A 20187-nucleotide genomic window follows, 5' to 3' on the forward strand; every position below is an offset into this window, starting at 1 on the left:
ACTGAGCACTACCTTTACCCTTCTTGTGACCGTACCTTTACCTTTTCCCACCTTCTATCCCATAGGAACAGCCGAGTCTGTCTTTGCTTGACATTGTCCCTTTGGGCTCTGACTGTGGCTGGACCTTCCATTCGGAGTTGTTCTGGAATGGTAATTTGAGCCCGCGGATCTTGATGTGATCCACCTCCCCTCCTTTTGACATATAATCCTTATAGTGTGCCCATAAGCATTCGTTAACATCCCTCAGTATCACCATGTACCTCTCTTCATCCAAGACACTGCATCTACTCCATAATCAAAACTTCCCCCACCCAAAAAAATGCATTCCCAAAGAAGACCCTTCAAGGATCTGCCCCTTCACTTTAACAAAATTGACATGCAGAAAGATCCGTTGGTCTCCCCTTCAAACCATTAAGTGCCACTCACAGTTTGGATCTTGGATGTTCTTTCTTCAACAAGAGGTTCACCATGGCAAAGACCATTTAGAGGTGCTCCCATGATCATCTCCCCAAAGCTCACCGCAAAATTACCAGCACCCCAACACACAGGCACTTATTCTTCACTCTTACCATCATGTTTAAGAAGATCTCGCAGGCATACTTCTCCACGTGCATATCCATGTTGGCCATCGCCTTCTTCAAATCTTGCTCCAGCAGCGAAGAATGTGCGAAGAGCAGCTTGCTTCTAGAGCCAACAGCAACAGGACAGATGCCCCTCTGACCAACTGAAGCCTCTACAAGATGAAAACAGCATAGCACTTACACTCCGAACTCCAACAAAAAGCCTAAGTTTGATTATTTTCAATTGCAAATTAAAATATTCGAAAAAAGGCATGGGAGAATGGAACAGTCTCAATAATTTCCTGCTTTGAAAAAACCTACGTAAACAAGAATTATCTCACATGTTAAAAACTACACTTGCCAGGTCTTCTTTGTTTTCCTCACAGACATTGTAGTGATATTCCTTCTGGGCCCACTTTGGTTCTCCCTTAATTTTGCGTATTAGACGTTTTAGGCTGTTTCTGCTTGCACATCCACACATAACTCTTTTGTATTTGTGACATTATTTTAGAAATAAGACGTGCATGTTGTTTTGTTATTCAGTAACTCTTCTTGGGATTCCGTCCAAAGTCACCTAGAAGACATAACGCCATGTTGTACTGTTTTCCACTCAGTCAGCAACAGCACCCAACTTTTTAGACATACCACAGAGGTCCAGCCACATCTTTCCAACACAGCAGTTTTATCATATAAATTGTGTCTTGTCCATTTGGGTGTAGAGAGGAGAATTCCAAAAGAGAGACTTGTCCTGGAAAGAACGCACTTGCTAATTCCAGAGATCACGAATAGGCATGATAGATAATTTGCCATGGTTGTATTGTTTATTGTATACAGCCTGCTGGTGATGCTGGTTACTTTGCTTAGTCCTATTTGCCTACTTATTGCAGCACATTTGCTTCATAATAGACTACGATAGTCCCAATAAATGTATTGTAAACTTTTATTGTGTCTTTCCTTAGTTTACTATGGACATGCATGTGTAAGAGATGGACGGTGATGACTGGTTTCCACAGTTCCCTTGGGGACCAGAGGGTCATGTTCTAGGTTGCCAAAATCACATGCTACTCTGGGAAGGTTAGGAGTTCAAGAGAGGAACCGTGAGCAAGCCAGGGTTTGGGCTGACAGATACTGATGTGGAGAAACTCAGTCCAGACATTCCAAAATCACCCCAAGGCACAGTTCTGCTTTATTTGTAGAATCCCTGCAACAATTTGCACAATATGCAGAGTTGATATATTGGTCATATGTTGCCTGGGTGCAGGGATGGATTTGGGGAGGGCCGCTTGAAGACAAGATCACATTATTCATCTTTAACTCTTGGTTCACCTGTGTAGCAGACCTGACCCACACCTTCCTGTGGAAGGGTCGTCCCCCACGCATCACCGACAAGTGTAGCTGGTCAGTCCATGTTGGCAGGCTAGGGACGGCAGATGTCTGGATGTACTGGGTATCTCAACTCCTAGTTATCAACAACTGACCGAACGGGGGCTGGAGCAACCAGGCATACCAGCTCGAATAGGCTCTTCTTGGACTGGACACTGTAACGAGTATGTTATAAGGCCAGCCCGTTCCATCTCACAGAATAGAGATCACGAAGAAGGTATTCCTAACCTGGCAAGCCGCAAGTAGATTCACAGTGCGGGACAAAAAAACAGACACACTAAGCCCCTCCATGGAACGGTTACTGGCTGCGTCATACTGGGAAGCTGGAAGGCTTTGGGAAATGGGATCACCACATTGGGAGACGTATGGGGTGGGTCACATATGAAATCCTTTAAGGACCTACAGCTCCACTAGAAATCATCACACACTCAGTTTAAAAAACACTTACAGCTCCAACATGCATTAGAAAGGTATTAAGTGTAGTTTACTAACCTTCCGTAATTCAGCCTGATGAAGGCAGAGCTGCTCATGGGCGGTTTGGGACATGGTGGACTATCCCAGATTTACCAATCTTTGGTCTGTAATGCCATCAATATGCTCCAGATTCTTAGACATAAGTGGCAACGGTGGGCCAGTACCCTTTAAAACACTAAATACTGTGAGGCGTGCATAGCCCCTGTGAAATCGGCATTTCAATACGCCACAACTGATCCAACTGCACTATCGCCATATGGCTTACCTCTCACCGCAGCGTCTCTGACACACTGGTATACTCCCTGAACTAAGTTTCACTCAATATATGCTCCCAGATGCAGATTTCTTCCACATTGTATGGCAGTGTACCAGTGTTGCAAAATATTAACGGTTAATTGCTAGAACCCTTAAGGAGGTACTGGAAAGTCCAATCGAACTATTGCTTAAGATGGCTCAACTGAATATCCTGGAGGATCTGGGAGGTACCCAAGGAGACCGTACAATTGTGTGCATGGCAGCAATTGTGGTTTAAAGGGACACTGCACGCAAATGGAAATCTCAAAGCCGGCCAACGACATCTGAATGGAGATGAGCAATGGACTGGTGTGCAAAACAGGAAATCTAATCATCTTCAGAGGCTGTCCCAGGAAATGTCAAGCTTTTCACAAGCGGTAGATGGAGGGATTCAATGGAATGGCAAATCTACCTGGAGATACAAGCTCAGTTGTTGAGGGTTTATAAGAGGGTATATGAGGGACAAGGGGATGCAATGTGACTTTTATGTTGATGTATATGCTCGTTGTAAAATCAGTAAAATGTGATTATAAACAATAACAAAAATGTTTGGGATGATAAATGTCTAAACCAATCAATTATTGGGCTTGGTTTCATAGTTGTGGACAATGTACCTTCCACTACCAAATTGGATGGCTAAACGGCCTTTGTAGGAATGACCCATCATTGTCGAGGTATCTCGGTACTGTTCAGATGGGGCCAAATAACATGCGGCACTGTGCCAAAGATTTACAAACTTGAAATCCCAGGTTTTAAGAGGTCTGCACTCACATATGATCCAACATCATAAGTAATTGTGGAAGGTCCAAAGAAACCGTATGGCCCATGTACAGGTTATTTGAATTTTAGCTGGGAGTTCTATTGCATGTGCCATCTGACCAAAGTTCATTTGATCTGGTTCAGCAGAACACACGGCCCATGAAAATGTAAATTAGTTGGAAGAGGGATAGTTGTCAGGTGAAAGGATTCATGCAATGACATACTTTGTGAGGGTGCAGATGGTTAATCCTCTGGTGAAAACAAGACTCACAAAACAAGGAGATGTTTGCACTCTTTTTCCTAAAACATTTGTACTGCAGAGTACAGAATCTTATGGACCTTTCAAACAGAGGTTCTGAAGTGAGACACAAATAATAGCAAGCTGATGTCCTGAAAACTGACTAAAAATATAAATATATAAATAATAATGAACTAACCGTTGTCAGCGCTGCATACGTGAAGGTAGCCAATCCCACTTTTCTCTGGTTTAAAACGCATAGTCTGGTACTTTTTCTGAAAGAGAGAAGAACAGGCAACCAGAATTAGCAGCAATCCCTAAAGACTGACCCCTAATCTTCTGGTCACTGGCAATATATTTAATGTTTTGTAATGTCCGTGGATAGCCTGCTGTGGTTGGTATGGACAATATTATAATTTATATATCTATATAAAATCAAATGATTGCCGTCCACACCCTTCGTTTATCATCCAAGGCCCCAAGTACAAGTGGACCGGGCCTCTCAGTGCAACCCGTAAATAGCATTTTTCCCAGTGAGGCATTTCGCTCACCCAGTAAATAGCATTTCCCCAGTAAGGCATTTAGCTCACTCAGTAAATATCACTACACTCAGTGAAGTGTTCACCGGGTTCGGTAAATACCCCCTATTTGTCTTGGAAATGCGGCATAACATGCAGAATCCGTATTTAACCAGTGGTGGCCAACACAGATAAGAAGTGGTGAGGTGGGTGGTGGGGGGAGCGCATGGTGGTAGGGGGACCGTGCAGGAGGGGGGGCACGGTTAAAATAAATAAAAAATAAAGACTTACGTGGTGTTGTTGGCCTCCTAGCGCTCCTCTGTTCCTGGACCCAGCAATCCCTGGGACAGCTTCATGGACTCCCTCATCCAATCTCATGCTGCTCTCAAGCATGAGAGTAGCATGGGGATTGGCCTGAGCCAGCTGGATTAACACTCGCTCAGACACAGGGAGCCTCTGCCATTTCCCCAAGCAAGCTGTGGAATACAGCTGGGTTGGAAAAACCTAAGTGTGCATGTCAGTTTGGCTGGCCTGAGAAGGCCGACCAAACTGATATATGCTCTTAAAAGTGCACCTACCACTACTCCTCCCCCTCCCATGCTCCGCCCGCCCCTCCTTGCACATGCTGGCTCAGCCAGCAGCTGAAAAATAAAACGATAATAAAATACTGTTATTTTTCAGCGGTTGGCTCTGAGCCAGTGGGGTGACGCTCCTCCGCAATGGCGCAGGAGCCGCTGCTGTAGTTAACTCACGAGATGCTGTTCGGTTTACCGCCCCAACAGACTCTTCCCTGATAAATGTTGGTGGGTTTGGTCTGCTGAAATCGGTCATGAGAAAACAGCAGGGTTGAGATAATTATGCCACAATTTTGATTTCCAATTGCACAAACTGGCAATTTGGTAAGAGAATTAAATTTAAAAATCTAGTTCTCCAACATTGAAGTTTCATTTATCCCGAAATCTAAACTGCACCGAAATACTTTGGCTACGGCCCAAGAGTTGAGTGAAGAGCGCCTCCTAGGTGTGACATTTTCAGCCACCCAAAGGAGAGGGAAGTGAGTGAGGTGAGTAAATTGTCTGTGGACCTCAGAATCACACGGAGGAAACAAGGAACCAGAGCCTGGTTTCAGGGGTGTGTTTAAGCAGGAAAACAATCCGTGCTTAATTTGTGCCGGAGGTTGCCAATGGTGGGTGCCAGCATTTATTTTTGGGGCCTGGGTCTTATTTTTCCTTATCACCATTTGACTCAGAGCAAGGGAGATAAACAGTAAGAAGGAGTACGAGAAATGTTGGAAAGTAGTGAAAAAGGAAAAGGCTAGATGGAAAAAGGGTTTTGTAAAGAGACTGAAAGTGCAGGGTAGTGGAAGCAAGAGGGAATATCAAGACCAAGCAGCCTTTTTAGAACACCTAAAATAAGACCTGGACATATTAAGCCACCACTCCATCTCTTACCACTTCACAGCATTGGGAGCTGCAGTTTTTAATTTTCCCTACTATAAATACAAGTATAAAAAAAACACCCTGTAATGCAAAGAAAAGAATGGACTGGGTGAAACTCTCTGGACAGACATTAAAGAAGGACTTATATGCGTAATTAAAACAAGTGCACCCTCCGCAGCCCTTTCGCTGCTTATACATTTGCAGTTTAGATGGCATAGGTTGGTATATAATGTTTTTCTCTAAAGCATTTCTATTTAACTGCTCAAAGAAACCCAGTGTCAGAATGTCTCTCAGAGTTCCAAGGGGCAAGAATGAGCTACTAGGCTCAAGTGTGGGGGGTTGAGGCCTATTATTTCTGATGTCTTGGGGCCCAACCTGCTATTGGTCCCGAGCAACTGGGCCAGGTCCCCCTTCAGCACTTAACTCAGTGGTAGCGCGTGACGAGCAGTCCAAGGCTTCTCGACGGAGAGATAGATCCAGGGGGGTGAACACCGGCTCGAAAGTCAAAATACACCCAATAGCAGAAACAAAGGATTGTCCAGTCAAATACAGTCTTTTTTGACAAAAGTGCTATTTAAATCCGAACACAAAGTGAAATATGGCATACACAAACAATACACACAGCACCCATAGGTCAGGGTTCTAGTGTTCAATAGGCCAATCCTGGAGTCCCACTTCATTCCTACTAGTGGTAGTGGTTATTCCCCATACACTATAGGTGACATTCAGGTTAGGCCCCCATAAGTATTCAGAGTCTCAACAGTCCCACTCTGATAAATGTCAAAAGTGTTCCAGTGCCCAAAGCACTATGTACAAAACAAACTTCCCTTTGGACTTTCTGGCTTTTTGATCTGTCTTTTTTTTCATTAAAAAAAAATTATATATATATATATTTTTTTTAAGTTTCAGTACATGACAACTCTTCTGCACACTTTCGCAATCCCCCATGTAAAACATTCCCATGTATCTTTTGGCTACACAGCTTTTAGGCCAACAACCCAATTCGGGAAGGCAGCGACTTCCACCATTTCCTATGCAATCCAGACCAGGTGACCATGATTCCTCTTTTCCATTTACAATATTACCCACGTTGGGTTTTACTGTCCCTGAAAGTAGTGCCCTCCAGGATCCATGCTCCACTATACTGCTATGAAAGGGTACGCAGTGTGTCACCCCGTGTATCGACAGCGCTCCCCTGCCACACACCGTCAAGACTCCTACCCTCGTTATTCGTGGGCACTTCCCAGGATTAATGCTTCCTTTTCCCAATGTAGGGTGCCACGGTGCGACGTACATCTTCATAACAGTCTACCACCTTTTTGATCAGTCTGAGCTGCTCCTTTCAGGATGGTGCGTCAAGAGTCTCTGCAGGGAGTGGCAGTGGCTGCTGTTTGTGGGTAGCACTCGCAGCATGGCCGGGGCAGCGCCGTTGAATCCATGGTGTGATGATAACTTCCTCTGATCCTTCCTACAGGCGGGGGTAGGTTGCTCTGGTTCGGATCCTCAGGCGGGGCTAGACCCCCACAGGTCACCACAGTGCCTCTCCTCACGACGATGGCTTGAACTTGGCAACAGTCTTTGTCCTATACGGTGGCCTGCCTGGCATATGAGGTCACTGACCTTACTCCGCACACAAGCTAAGACCTGATCGGTACGGCGGTGATACAGACCATGACTAACTTTATCCAGCCGTTTTGGAATATGGTGTCACCAACTTGAACATGCACATGGAAGAAGACCCGATCGGTGCAGCAGTGGTCATCTCACACCTTGCTACAGGGATCCACTCGCCAGGATCTCCCTCTCTATAACTCGCTCACTCCAGCACCCTCCTTTTCCTCACAGGGCACACAGGTCTTGGCAAGCAGGCAGACACGTGCTCCAGGATGCAGAGGCAGGTGGTCTTATATGTCCTTGGGTGTTGTTCCTTCACCCAGAAGGAAGATTGGCAGGCCTTAGCCTCTAACATTGGCAAAAGTCTTGCAGAGCTTCTACTCCCTTCCACAGCCCACCTGGCTACTGCCCATTTTGGAGACCTCAATCTCCCCTTCTTATAGTCCATTTCTAGACACCAAATGTGATTTAGGGTGATAGTTTGAAGTTTGTGTTGGCAGGGGGTCCTGTATCCTTTTGAAATGCCCTCTCCTTTGCCCTGCCTCCAGAAAGCAGTTTGTAACAGCAGGAACAACTACAAATCTATACACAGGCAATGGGAGTGACCAGAGGTTCAAATCTGGATTTCAGCCACAGCGATACGTGCATCAAAAGATTACCCGGGGGCCCCCTGCCTTACTAATTAGGATTCTCTTATTAGCTCCAGCTCCTTCCTGTTATGTCTCCAGGCCCCTTTCCTGTAATCTCTTTGTGAATCAAAGAGCACCTTTGAAGTGTATAGAGGATCCTGGCTCTTCTTCCTCCAGTGTGAGTTTCACCCAGCTCAATGGAATCCAGCAATCCACAGACATGTCTGGGGGCGAGGGGATTCCTCTACCACCTCATGCTCCTCCAGTCAGCCCCGGCTCTCCCAAAATGGAACCCAGAATCTTCCATGTATTCACAGGCACACATACACCCAGCACATGCTTACAACAAACATGCACTGCACAGCACTATATACTAACCTGGTGTAGGCCAAGGGTGAGTCAAGCACACATAACATACCTGTAGGCCTCATTCTAGAGACATGAGTAAAATGGCCTGTTCACTTCTACTGATCACTACAGGATATGCTGCCACCACCGTGCTCGTAATACTTCACTGCTGGCAAAGGTAGCAGCTTTTAACCAATACGAGGGTAGCTCCATGAGCACACTGCCCGGTCCAATACAATAGCAAATTGTGAGACAAACCTGTGCCATATCGCACACGCATGTTCCAAGTTCGCTCAGGCCAACAAAAAATCAGCACCAGGGATCCAGATACCATTGCAGCTGGGGTACTCAGGTCAGAGGTACAAGTCAGTCACCATGCAAGGGACTTCTCCATCCCAACACCCAGCATAACCACAAGTATGTTTTCTGCTTTGAAGAGGTTGAAGGAGGATAGGCTGACCTAATGTAATTACAAACCAATAAAAAAGGACAATTAGGGCCATGAAATGGAAGAGGAAAGTTTAGTGTCTATCTACACAATTTCTGATTAAAACAAGGATTGGCAAAGCCAATAGGTCTGGCCTTTGTGACCTATTAGCTTTGCCAAAGTTCATTAGCTACGCTACATAGCATCCTTGATGCTTTACAGGCTGGGTAAAGTAAAACAAACGTAAAAAAAATGTTTTACATGGATGCTGGCGTCAATTTGTAGGTGCACACACCACACATGCATGCGCCTACAAAATAAGGTGGATCTGTAACTAAAAATAAAAAGTGCAAAAGCATTTTTTATTTATTTAAAGTGAGCCTGGGGTAAAGGAAACAACAGGGGAGGTTGGAAGCAAAAAAAGGGGGTGGGGGGATACAGAATCAACACAGGGGAGGGCATGGGACACAGAAGCAACAAAAGGAGGGTGGGGGACACGAAAGCAACATGTGGAGGGCAGAAGATGCGGAGGGAACACAGATGAGGGCAGGGGGACACAGAACTATATGGGAGAGGGCAGGGCAGATCCATCATGGATAAGCACGGCAGGAAGTGCAACATAGACGGAGGAGTGGAGAAGTCATGAGGAACAGGCAGTAGAACGAGAGCGGAGAGAAGTACACAAGGGAGTTGGCTCGAGAATACATGTACTCTCTGTGAGCGTTTATGGAAAAAAGCAAAAAAGTAGTCACCTTGACATAGAGCACAGAAACCAGGCAAACGGATATATGGTAAACAGAAAATGCTCCTGGGAGGGACAAATACAAGATTGACAAGGAAGGACATGAATAAGAAGCAGGCAAATGAGAGTGACAAGGAAAGCCAAATAATGGTAAACAGTGTGTGGGGTCCACGTCCCTTTAATTTTCATGGTAAGCTGCAGTATACCTTGCAACAGACCTACGTTGCCGAGAAAGTGTCAACCCAACCACAGCTTTTCTTTTTTTTGTCCTCATCTCACCCTTGGCAAGTACAATTGAACACTGACAACCCTATTCCATCCTGGGTGCCCAGGGCTGAAGTTCTTACTTTGCCTGGAGCCATCCCGGCTGCCCCTTTATTCTGGGGCCTGGTGTAATCGTAGGACATTTTCAGGACTTTAAACCAGCCTCATTTCTATGCCCCAGTCTATTAAGGGTTGCCAGACAATACTATTGGTGTTATATAACATTCTAGATTCCAAATGTGCCATTCTCAATGCAGCCCAGAGCCAGTTTTCATACAGAGGAGGGCTAGCATCTTTCCACAACTTGCAGATTTCTCTACGTGCAATGAGTATAAGAGTGAAGAATAAAGCAACCTGTGCCCCCCTAAATCTGCTAATGAGGTCCGTGTCCAAACCAAACAAAACTCTTACAACATTCAATCTAAGTGTCACCTTAAAAATACTCTCCAATGCCTTCTCCACAGTACCCCAAAAATTACACAGAATAGAACATTCATAAAAGACGTGGATATCATCCGCCTCTGACATACCACATCTGGGGCACAAGGGGGGGTGGGCTAACAAACTTTGCAATTTTTTTGGGCGTATAATAAAGCCTATTTACAACATAGATGTGATTCTTCTTAAGAGAGGCAGACCTAACATATTTATACAGGTATTGGAGAGATGTATCATAGAGGGTGTATGAGATACCATCCAAACTAGACAAGCTCCAAACAAGATGTAATGAGGGGGTCTGTAATTAATCTGCCTCCATCAGTTTCCTATACCACAGTCCCACTTCCCTTTTCCTACAACCCGGGGATTGGAGAGCAAACTCAATGTCCCAGTTACCGCCGATGTTCTCTTTCCCAGCGGAAAACCAGGAACAGAGTTGGATGTATTTAAATCTAGAGAAGGAGTCCCCAATATTTGATCTCAAAACCTCCCAAGGGACTACTCCCTCTGCTGTTACCAAGTCTGACCAAGTTGTTATTCCTGCTCTCTTAATAGAAAGGGACAGACTATCCTGGAGACAAGATGGTGTACCGGGAGAATCCCATATTGGGGCAAAATCTGAATAGTATTTTATACCCCACCTTTCTTTTACTCTACTCCAAAGCAATAGGGCAGATTTAGAACCTTAAGGCGTACCTTTTTGTAGAACCTCGGTGCGCCAAATTTATACAAAAACCCAGGCCCACCTTCCTCTTGGTCCACCATCGTATTGAGGATCTGTCCCCAATTGGAAACATCCAGGGTAGTAAGGAGACTTCGAATATTTTTTAGTTGAAAAGCAAAGGCGTACCATAGGATATCAGGAAGCGCAAGTCCCCCCTTTAATAGCCTTCTTTTCAATTTTTTCCATGATATCCTAGCATTCTTATTTGCCCAAATAAAACTACCAATCTTCCCCTGAATTGTTTCCAAGATTTTATTAGGAAAGGTCAGGGGTATCGTATTGAACAGGTAGGTCAGCTTGGGCAAGATAACCATCTTGACCAGATTTACACGACCACAGCTTTTCTTTTGAGCCCATCACTTGTGCTGCTGTATGCCGGAGTTGCCGATTACCAAGTCACCTAGTTAGTCTTGTTTCCTCCTCATGCTACTTTCTTCCACCACCCTACATTTCCTATAGGTCTATCTTACTCTTCCTGGTTCTTCTCATCCACACTTCTTTCTCCCCTTGTTAACTGCTTCCTACTTTCTCCTCCTTTTCTGCCTTTCTCTTCTGAGCTCCAGATCGGAGTATGATGATGGAAAAAGAAGTCCTAGTTCCCCAAAATGAGTGCCGGTACCCACCACCTGCACCCACCCGCACAGAATACAGCATTGCACCTCACCATTACATGACAAAGTGCTGTGTGAAGGTGGAGAGATCAGAATAAGTGGTCCCTGGATCTCATGTGGGGCATTTGTTGCAAAAAGTGAATTTTACCTTTTTCTCGTCTTGTTCTGCTTCCAGGATTATATTTTTGTCTTTGCATGTTAAGGGCTCTCTCCTTCGATCCGGCTAGAAAAAGAAAGGGGGTGGAAAGAAAAATAATAAAAAGGTACACTGAAAATTCCAGAGTAAGAAAGTCAAACAAATGGAAACTGTTACTGTCAAGCCCTATGTACTTAACAACATGAAGTATAATTAACCACCCTCGTCATCATTCACAGCTTTGCACCCGAGTATATGTTTATGCATGTGCTATTTGTATAATGTGACCCTATCCGAAAAAAAGCAGAGCGCTATATGGAGTCAATGGCAAAGATACAGTCAACGAATGATTAGAGCAGGGGTCTCCAAACCGGTCCTGGAGGGCCGGATCCATGACATATTTTTTGGATATCCCCATTGAGATACATGTAGTTATTTTAAAAATCTGGCATTGATCCGGCCCTCCAGGACCGGTTTGGAGACCCCTGGATTAGAGGAATAGCAGAGAACCAAGAGTGGAAGTGGACACCGACAAACCCAGAACCTGGAGGCAGCTTCGCCAGGGAAAGGCTGGAAACACTTCTGGGACTGATCAAGAGATCTTAATTTGGGCCCCAGTCTGGTATGAAAAGCCTCTCCCTTGACCAGATCTTCAAACATCAATTTTACATAATACTTGGGGGACTAAGTGTTGAGCTTAAAATATAAAATGAAGCAAGCACCAACAAAGCCAACAGGTTTCAGTTTTTCATTATGCCTTTTATTCAGATGTATCAACATTAAATAACCATGATGTGAGAGCAAAGTGTTTTGAATCAAATGTTATTGATCACAGGACCTTTACAATAACATGGTTGAGAAATACATTTGTGAGATTGTACTTGCCTCCTTTGTCCTACCAACATTTGGGGTGATGCGACCTGTCCCCAGTGACTTTCCGTCAATGGAGTATCCCATATTCCAGTTTCCCTCTGTAGCAGTGTTGCATAGTGATGGACTTGCTCTTCTTTTATGGTGGCAGAGGGTAAAGCCTGTAATCTCCTGTAGTGTATTTGGTCAAGTTCCCCCAGGATTGTTAAATTCAGTGGGCAAACCCTGCCCTAGTTGTCCAGCTTCTTGCCTCCTTGCACCAATCCATGTTTTATTTCCATTAAGACATTTTTGGTGGTTCTGTGCATGCACATTTATTTCTTTGAAAGATCTTTTTTTGCAACTGTCAGTTCTTAGACTATTGGTAGCCTTTGATACCTTGCTAAGTAATTTTTTTCTCAGTTTTCCAGTATAACTGTTGGTGAATTCATTAGCATTGGAGTCCCTATCCTAGCACCCTAATCTTTCTTTTATTTCCTTATATATCGGGACTTTCCAATAAAGTGTGCATAAAGTTACCTTTCTGCCCACTTCTGCGTAAACATTTGTCATCTTCCAAAATTTATAGTGCTGTGCTCCTGTTTAGTACATCCTATGTAACATCTTTATTTGTATTATTCTAAATGTAGCTTTTATCTGTACCTCTCTGAGGAATCTGATGGTATCTTCTCATGTCGCATCTTTCATATGCTGCGTATCCTGATTCCTTACATTGGATGTCCAGTTCCTTCTCAGAATTTGCCATTAATGTGTTATATTTTCAGGGAAATTGATTTTCTTGCAATTTGTCCATTCAGTAGTGTTTATTCTGGTGGTGAATCAATCAATCAGGATTTATAAAGTGCAGCAAATCACAATGTAGGGTCTCAAGGCTCTGGATTTGCTAGCTGCTTCACAGTTCTCTGTTCATTTGAACAGCAAGGTTTGGAGTCCTTTCCTGAATTACAGGAGCGATATGGTGTTCCTAAGGTACAGGGAAGGCAATTCCAGGCTTTGGCCACCAGGTGAGTGAAGAAGCGCCCTCCTCTGTTGCCTTGGCAGATCTGGGGGTGTCTGCGAGGAAGAGGGAGGCGGATTGCAGGTGTCTGGGCAGTTGATGTAAACTGGTCCTTTGTTGTGCAGGGCTTAGTATGAGCGGGTCAGCATCTTGAACTGGCATCTTTTCTGGATCGGGAGCCAATGTAGTTTCCTAAGGTGCAGGATGATGTGCGCAATGATGTGGACATGTACATGACCCCCCCTGGCCAACACCATCAGATCACACAGACTCAACACCATCTCTCATGCCGACGACACCCAGCTCATCCTCTCGCTGTCAGAAGACCCCTCCATCACCAGTGCCAACTTCCACAGATGTATGATGAACGTCACCAACTGAATGAGGGACAACTGTCACAAGCTCAACATGCACAAGGCTGAAGTCCTCATCTTTAGGAACAACACTTAAAGATGGACATCTGTGGAGGTCGAGGAGTCGTCTTGACACTGAGTTTTGTATTGTCGGTTCTCTAGTCTCTTCGGGAGGCATGCAGCAATTCCTATATAGAGGGTCCCCTGTAGTCCAGCCTGCTGGTGATGAGGGCTTGAGTGACGGTTCTTCTAGTGTGGATTGGAAGTCACCTGAAAATCGTACAAAGCATTCTTAGGGTGTGGTAACAGGTGGACGAGGCTGTGTTTACCTATTTCTGTCTAGATAACTTGCTGTCCAAGATGGTGCCAAATTTGTGGATGTGGTCTGTCAGGATGGGGGAGGGCAGAGTTCAGCAGGACACCAAGTGACGTATCATGGTGAGGTGTTGTTCCTAAAGATGAGGACTTATGTCATGTCCATGTTGAGCTTGAGACAGATGTCCTTCATTCAGTTGGTGACGTTCATCATACATCTGTGGAAGTTGGAACTGGTGATGGAGGGGTCTTCTGACAGTGAGAGGATGAGCTGGGTGTCATCGGCATGAGAGATGGTGTTGAGTCTGTGCGATCTGATGGTGTTGGCCAGGGGGCTCATGTATGTGTTTAAGAGGGTTGGGCTGATGGATGATCCTTGCGGGACACTGAAGATGATCTTCTTGGGTTCTGAGGTGAATGGTGGGAGAGATTCTCTGGGTTCTTCCGGTGAGGTGATCCATTTGAAGGAGTCTCCTGGATTCCAATTTAGTGAAGTCTGTTTATCAAGATGTTGTGGGAGACCATGTTGAAGGCGGCTGAAAGGTCCAGGAGGATGAGGACTGCTGTTTCACCGCAGTCCAGGAGGGCCCAGATGTCGGTGACTGCGATCAGGGTTGTCTTGGTGCTGTGATTGGCTTGGGATCTAGATTTAAAGGAGTCCAGGAGGTTGTAGTGTTCCAGGTGTTCAGAGAGTTGCTGGTGGATTGCCTTGTCGAGGTCCTTCTATGGAAAGGGGAGCAGGGAGATGGGCTGGTAGTTCTTAAAATCGGATTGGCCAGCGGAAGGTTTCTTCTGTTTATAGTAGCGTTGCCATCCACTTCCATGTCATTGGAACCTTGTCTGTACTGTTGGGGTTTTCATTTAACAACTTTTTGTATTCTGGGAGTCATTGGTTGCTTTTCATTGAATCAATTATTCATACACCCAATTACAACAAAACGATCTGTAACGTGAAAAATCCTAAATGGAAACAAGGTGTCTAGATGACATGGAGCTACTAATCATCCCAAATTTCTATTGCTTGCAATTGAGCAGATCACTCAAGCACTGAAGAGTTGTAGAAAACAATGACATTTATCTATTGCATCACTCATCATGCCCCAATTTTGGATGAGAACATACTTGGCGTGACATCACAGCTAAGCCACACTCGCAAACACTCTCAAAAAGTCCTGGATTTTGAGCCTAAAAACACATTGTGGCTTTGTCATTTCAACACATATCTTTAATAGAAAACTCAAAACTACCAGCCCCAAACTCCCTGGAGTGGTTTACTTAAGATTGGCTTGACCTCTGACATATTGTCCACAGACTGTTCCATGCCACAGGGGGTCAACTCTTCAAGGCTTGGGTTTGTTTTTCAAATAGATTGTTTCCAAGTGCTAACCGGTTTCAACTGAAATGAAAACAAGAGGCCTGGTGATATGGAGTTCTCTGGGTAACACCCGTTTCATATGGCATCATCCTAACGTTTTAAAGTTTGTGGTTATTCTTTTCAGCCATGGCCACAGGTCCCTAACATCAGATTTCGATTTCTGGATGTTCCTTTTACACATCATTGCTTTTAAGTATTTGTCAATATGAATCAATTGTAAAATTGTAAATATAGTTGCCACTAAGCTGCATGTCAGCAAAACTGTAGGTCTACCTTTTTCAAGGCTTAATGGTTGCTAATCATGGATAACAGAAGGGCCAGACTGGTAACTAAAATCAATCTTTTTCTAACTAGCCTCACTCTGCACTCAGAACATTTTAGGATGAGGAGGCCAAACAGTGCTTATTATGGCCTGCTGCTGAGGACTATACTGATTGTTACAGGTCCTGAATCAGGGTCGGCCTACAACAAGGGAGAGAGATGTGCACAATAGGTATAGCATGAGGGAGAAGTGCTATAAGCCGACTAGAACATTAAACCCACTAGGGGTAGAAAGTTCAAAAACAAAAAAGGAGAAACAGAAAGACAAACATTGGAATGTTGGAGTAGAAGGCTTATACCAGCCATTAAAAGCCCTTAGCCACTCCATTGTCTGCAATAGAGCTTCCAACATTCCAATTGTTCTAATATAGCTTTATAGCCCGCCGTAGTGGGCTATACCGGCCATTAAAGGCCCGCGCCAGCATTAAATGCCCGAGTCGAAAGTGATGGCCTTACACAAGGGAGCCGGCCTTTAATGGCCAGTATAGCCCAGCTATGGCATGCTATAAAGTTAATAGAACATTCTGCCCCAAAAGAGCAGAATGTTCTAATTAGAAAAACAAAGGACTCTTGGAGTCCGGGGTTGGTGTTTGAAATCCCCATGGCTATGAACTCCAAAGCCTTTGTTCACAGCTCTTGCTGTGAATGTTCTATAGTCAACAGCTGTGCACAGGGTCATTGCCGTCAGCTGTTGAAAATTCACAGGAAGAGCTGTGAAAGGTGCCTGAAGGGAGCCCCTGGTTCTCCACAGCTTGGATGAACAGCATTTTTATAGTTCAGCCAAGCCAGGGACACCCAGAAGCTGAGCAGCATTCATCCCTCCCTCCTTCTGAAGCCCTAGTGATACTGAATTACAGGAGGAGGGAAGTGTCAAGGCTGCATGTGTCCTCCTGCATGGCCTCTGCCTTTCACTACCCTCTGCCTAATTAATATATATACAAGAGACAGGGGAAGAGAAAAGCAGAGGCTGTGTATTAGGACATTGAAATGTTGAGAACAGCGGGTCTATACCTATTTATATATGCTCCTGCTGCTCCATAGACCTCAATGGCACTCAACATTGCAATGTTTCAGTCCAGCTCACCTTCATAAATATATTGGTGTAAGGACAAAAATCCCTGACTGACTTACAATGGTTGCATTTCTACCATGTTTTGCCCCTTGTGGTCGCTTAAATTATTTCCCTTTTTAGTGAGCATGAGGGACCTACAAAATCAAGGGACACCCACACACCACCCATCTAGAGATACCTAGGAACACCCTTTGTGTTCCCTAACAGAGACAACCGTTAACGGACATCCCCACACCATAGTCCAGAGATATCAGCTCCATTGTATCTCTTTACTGAGATCATAGCTAGTGGAAGCATATGTGCAGTATTGGGGTGCAAGAGTTTTGTCCAAAGGGGAGCCTACTAGCCTCCCTGTTAAAAGGACATGATTGTTTGCGAAAATTATCCAGATTGTGCTTAGAATAATAATCGTGGAACAAGTCTAGACAATTGACTGATCTTGATTACCTAAGAGTAAAATTGTGACAGAGGAACCAAAGATAATCATAAATATGTTTTTGCATATTTAAGATGGGGCAAAACTACTACCTAGAGAGAAATAACATGGCCAGTGTAGCAAATGGGTTCCACCCATTTAGTCTACCAGTTTTTTTCACAAATGACTGCCCATTTTTTGGACTTTTACTGTGAGTAATTCTCACTACCAGAGTGTCCTCATAGTAAATTCACGGTAATTGGACTGAGCATGCTAACCACCAGTGTCCGCCTTTTAAGATATGCTATGATGCTAGGGTAAGCGGCACTGGCTGGTTACAAGTGAAAATGTGTGGGGGATGTGTGTGTGAGACCTGGTATCGGCACAAAGGTAGCATGCCACAGAAGAGAGTCTGCAAGGACTGGTACTGAACTGGGGTAGAACTTATGAGTGTGTATACAGTGTTTAATTTATACATAGCGGACATGGAGAGAGCCTTGACTGGGGCAGCATTGGTCATCCCAAAGATCGCCGGGACAAAAATTCACTTCATGCAATACGCCGACGACCTGGTGCTCTTGGACCACACGAGAATTGGGCTACAAAAGGCGCTAACGGCACTTGCCGCATACAACGACAAAAATAAGCTTGTAGCAAACCCATCCAAGTCCAAAGTCATCATCTTCGGAAAGTACCCCAAAAAAAAAAAAACATTAAAATGGAGGCTCGACCACCTTTTGCTGGAAAGTACTCAGCGGTACACTTACTTGTGCATTTGCTTCCAGGAGTCGGGGCTCTCAAGCGCGCACCTAAAGATCATCCAAGGCAAACTATAACCTACGCCATTTGCAAGCTGCACACCTCCTTATATAGCCCGTCCACAACGGCCATCCAACAAGTACTCAAAGCCAAATTAATGCCGGCCCTCTACTACGCTCTACAGGCATTTCCGGGCAAACTGAATAAAGAACTAGAAAAAATTCACTGCAAGAGACTATTTCATCTTCCGAGGTGCACCAGAAACACCCGTGTCCGCCTGGAGTTTTCACTCAACCAGCAATACTTGGAAGAGATGGCCGCCCTAAGTAAATACTACTTCCTAACAACGACGGCTAAGGAGAACACACTTAAGGCAGCCCTGAATTGTATCTTTAGAGAACCAGGGAACCCCTGGTCGGCCAGTCTCAAGGCGGCGAAGGACCATCTTAATCTCGCCATCGAGTTCTGGAATCCCGAATATGTCAGCTACACCTCTATTAAACACTCCATCAAAAAACAAGTGCATGCGCAGTCACGGGAACTGGACCTGGAGTCGCTGGCAAAAAAAGATCTTCATGAGTCCTTGTGCTTACCGCACATCCTGCACAATCCCAAACACCGTGGGCCGCGCAGCCCTTCATAAGATCCTAGCCTACAGACTACATCCATTGCCTCTCAAAGAACTATACGCCTTCAGCACGGTTGGCTCAGGAGTTCGGGAATGCAGGCTCTGTAGGTACAAACGTGAGTCATTGGCCCATCTTCTATTCTGCTGCCCGGCCCTGCCCATGGCCCGTAGTCTCTATCTCAGGCCAATTCTAAGACAATCAGGATCCCGCACCGCAAAGGAGGCGACCATCTATCTTTACACCTTGACAACTGTAAAGCACATGGCCTCCTTCAGAAAGTTTATTCACCAGACAAGATCCTTGCTGACGGCCCCGGAGGGCCTGCCCTTATAGAGACTTTGCAGACCCATGCCTCAATACGAACCCTATTCATCGTAACCCCAGCCCCCAGGGCGGCACAAACTCCCTTGGTTTTAATTTTTGTAATTTTGTATTCTGTTTTTAATGTAATGGTTTTGAGTAACCAAACAAAGTATTCATTCATTCATTCATTATACAGTGTGTACGTTTGTAGTGCTTACTGGAAAATCTGTAGTGCTTTCTTTTTTTTTTTTAGATCTTTATACAAAAAAGACAGAACAACACATAAAACAACCCCCCCCCCCCCCTCCCCCACCCGGTCGGGCAGGTTAAATGTGGAACAAAAGGAAATCATAAAGCATATATATAATAAGAGAAAAAGGTAAATAAATTAGTTAAATACTAATTCAAAGACAAATAAACATTAGGTTAGATAGGTACAAGTGACAGCTAAATAATTACAGCCAGATTGTTACTATATAAGTCACTGGGATTCAGACCATTCTATTAAAGGTGACCAGAATTTTAGCCCTTTTATCCTACGCTTCCTACCTTTAGTTTTATATATTGCCATTTCCAGGTTAAAGATTGCTAACAGTCTTGAAAACCACTGTTGATATGAGGGGGCCATAGGATCTAGCCAAGCTGATGCTATGCAAATTCTTAATACGGCCCTCAAGATAAAAATTAATTCATGACCGATATTCTGGTTGGTGCGGTTTGTTACGCCCAGGACAACTGTTTGATCAGATAGGGTGACCACTATTTTGAGAATCAGTGAAAGGAAATGTTCGATTTTTGACTTGAGAGGAATTAAAGAGGGACAGGTTGAAAAAACATGTATACAATCCGCATTTTGTAACTTACATCGAAAGCAGCATGTGCCTCTCCCACTACCCCATTTGTAGATTCTGTCTGGAGTATAATACATAAAAAAACATATTTTATAAAATTGTGTTTGTAATTTCGTTGACATAAGTACAGTTTGCGATAGTCCATATACATACTCAAATTCTTCTGTGGAGATTGTGATTTTACTTTGCCATTTCTGAATGATTTTCTGCAAATCATCCGTAAAATGCATCAGTAATAACTGATATAACCCCCCGATCCGGAAGTTTTCCTGAGAGTGGCTGAGAATTTCGGCTATGGGGTTTTTAATTAGGGTGTCCTCTCCCCTTAT

At 44.5% G+C, this 20187-nt stretch overlaps 1 protein-coding gene across 2 annotated transcripts in view; it reads right to left on the bottom strand.

The window, feature by feature from the left end:
* Nucleotides 1-20187, bottom strand: part of CCNP (cyclin P) — a 255077-nt gene that overhangs the window by 137438 nt on the left and 97452 nt on the right. For both annotated transcript variants that reach the window (XM_086936710.1, XM_086936711.1), the window contains exons 2-4: nucleotides 11611-11685; nucleotides 3908-3983; nucleotides 570-733 (exon numbers count right to left, since the gene is read on the bottom strand). In XM_086936710.1, the coding sequence (XP_086792836.1) occupies nucleotides 570-733; nucleotides 3908-3983; nucleotides 11611-11685 (315 nt within the window). The remainder of the gene's footprint in view (nucleotides 1-569; nucleotides 734-3907; nucleotides 3984-11610; nucleotides 11686-20187) is intronic.

This window comes from Lissotriton vulgaris, chromosome 9, assembly GCF_964263255.1.
Source record: "Lissotriton vulgaris chromosome 9, aLisVul1.2, whole genome shotgun sequence".
In the NCBI taxonomy this organism is placed as follows: Eukaryota; Metazoa; Chordata; class Amphibia; order Caudata; family Salamandridae; genus Lissotriton; species Lissotriton vulgaris.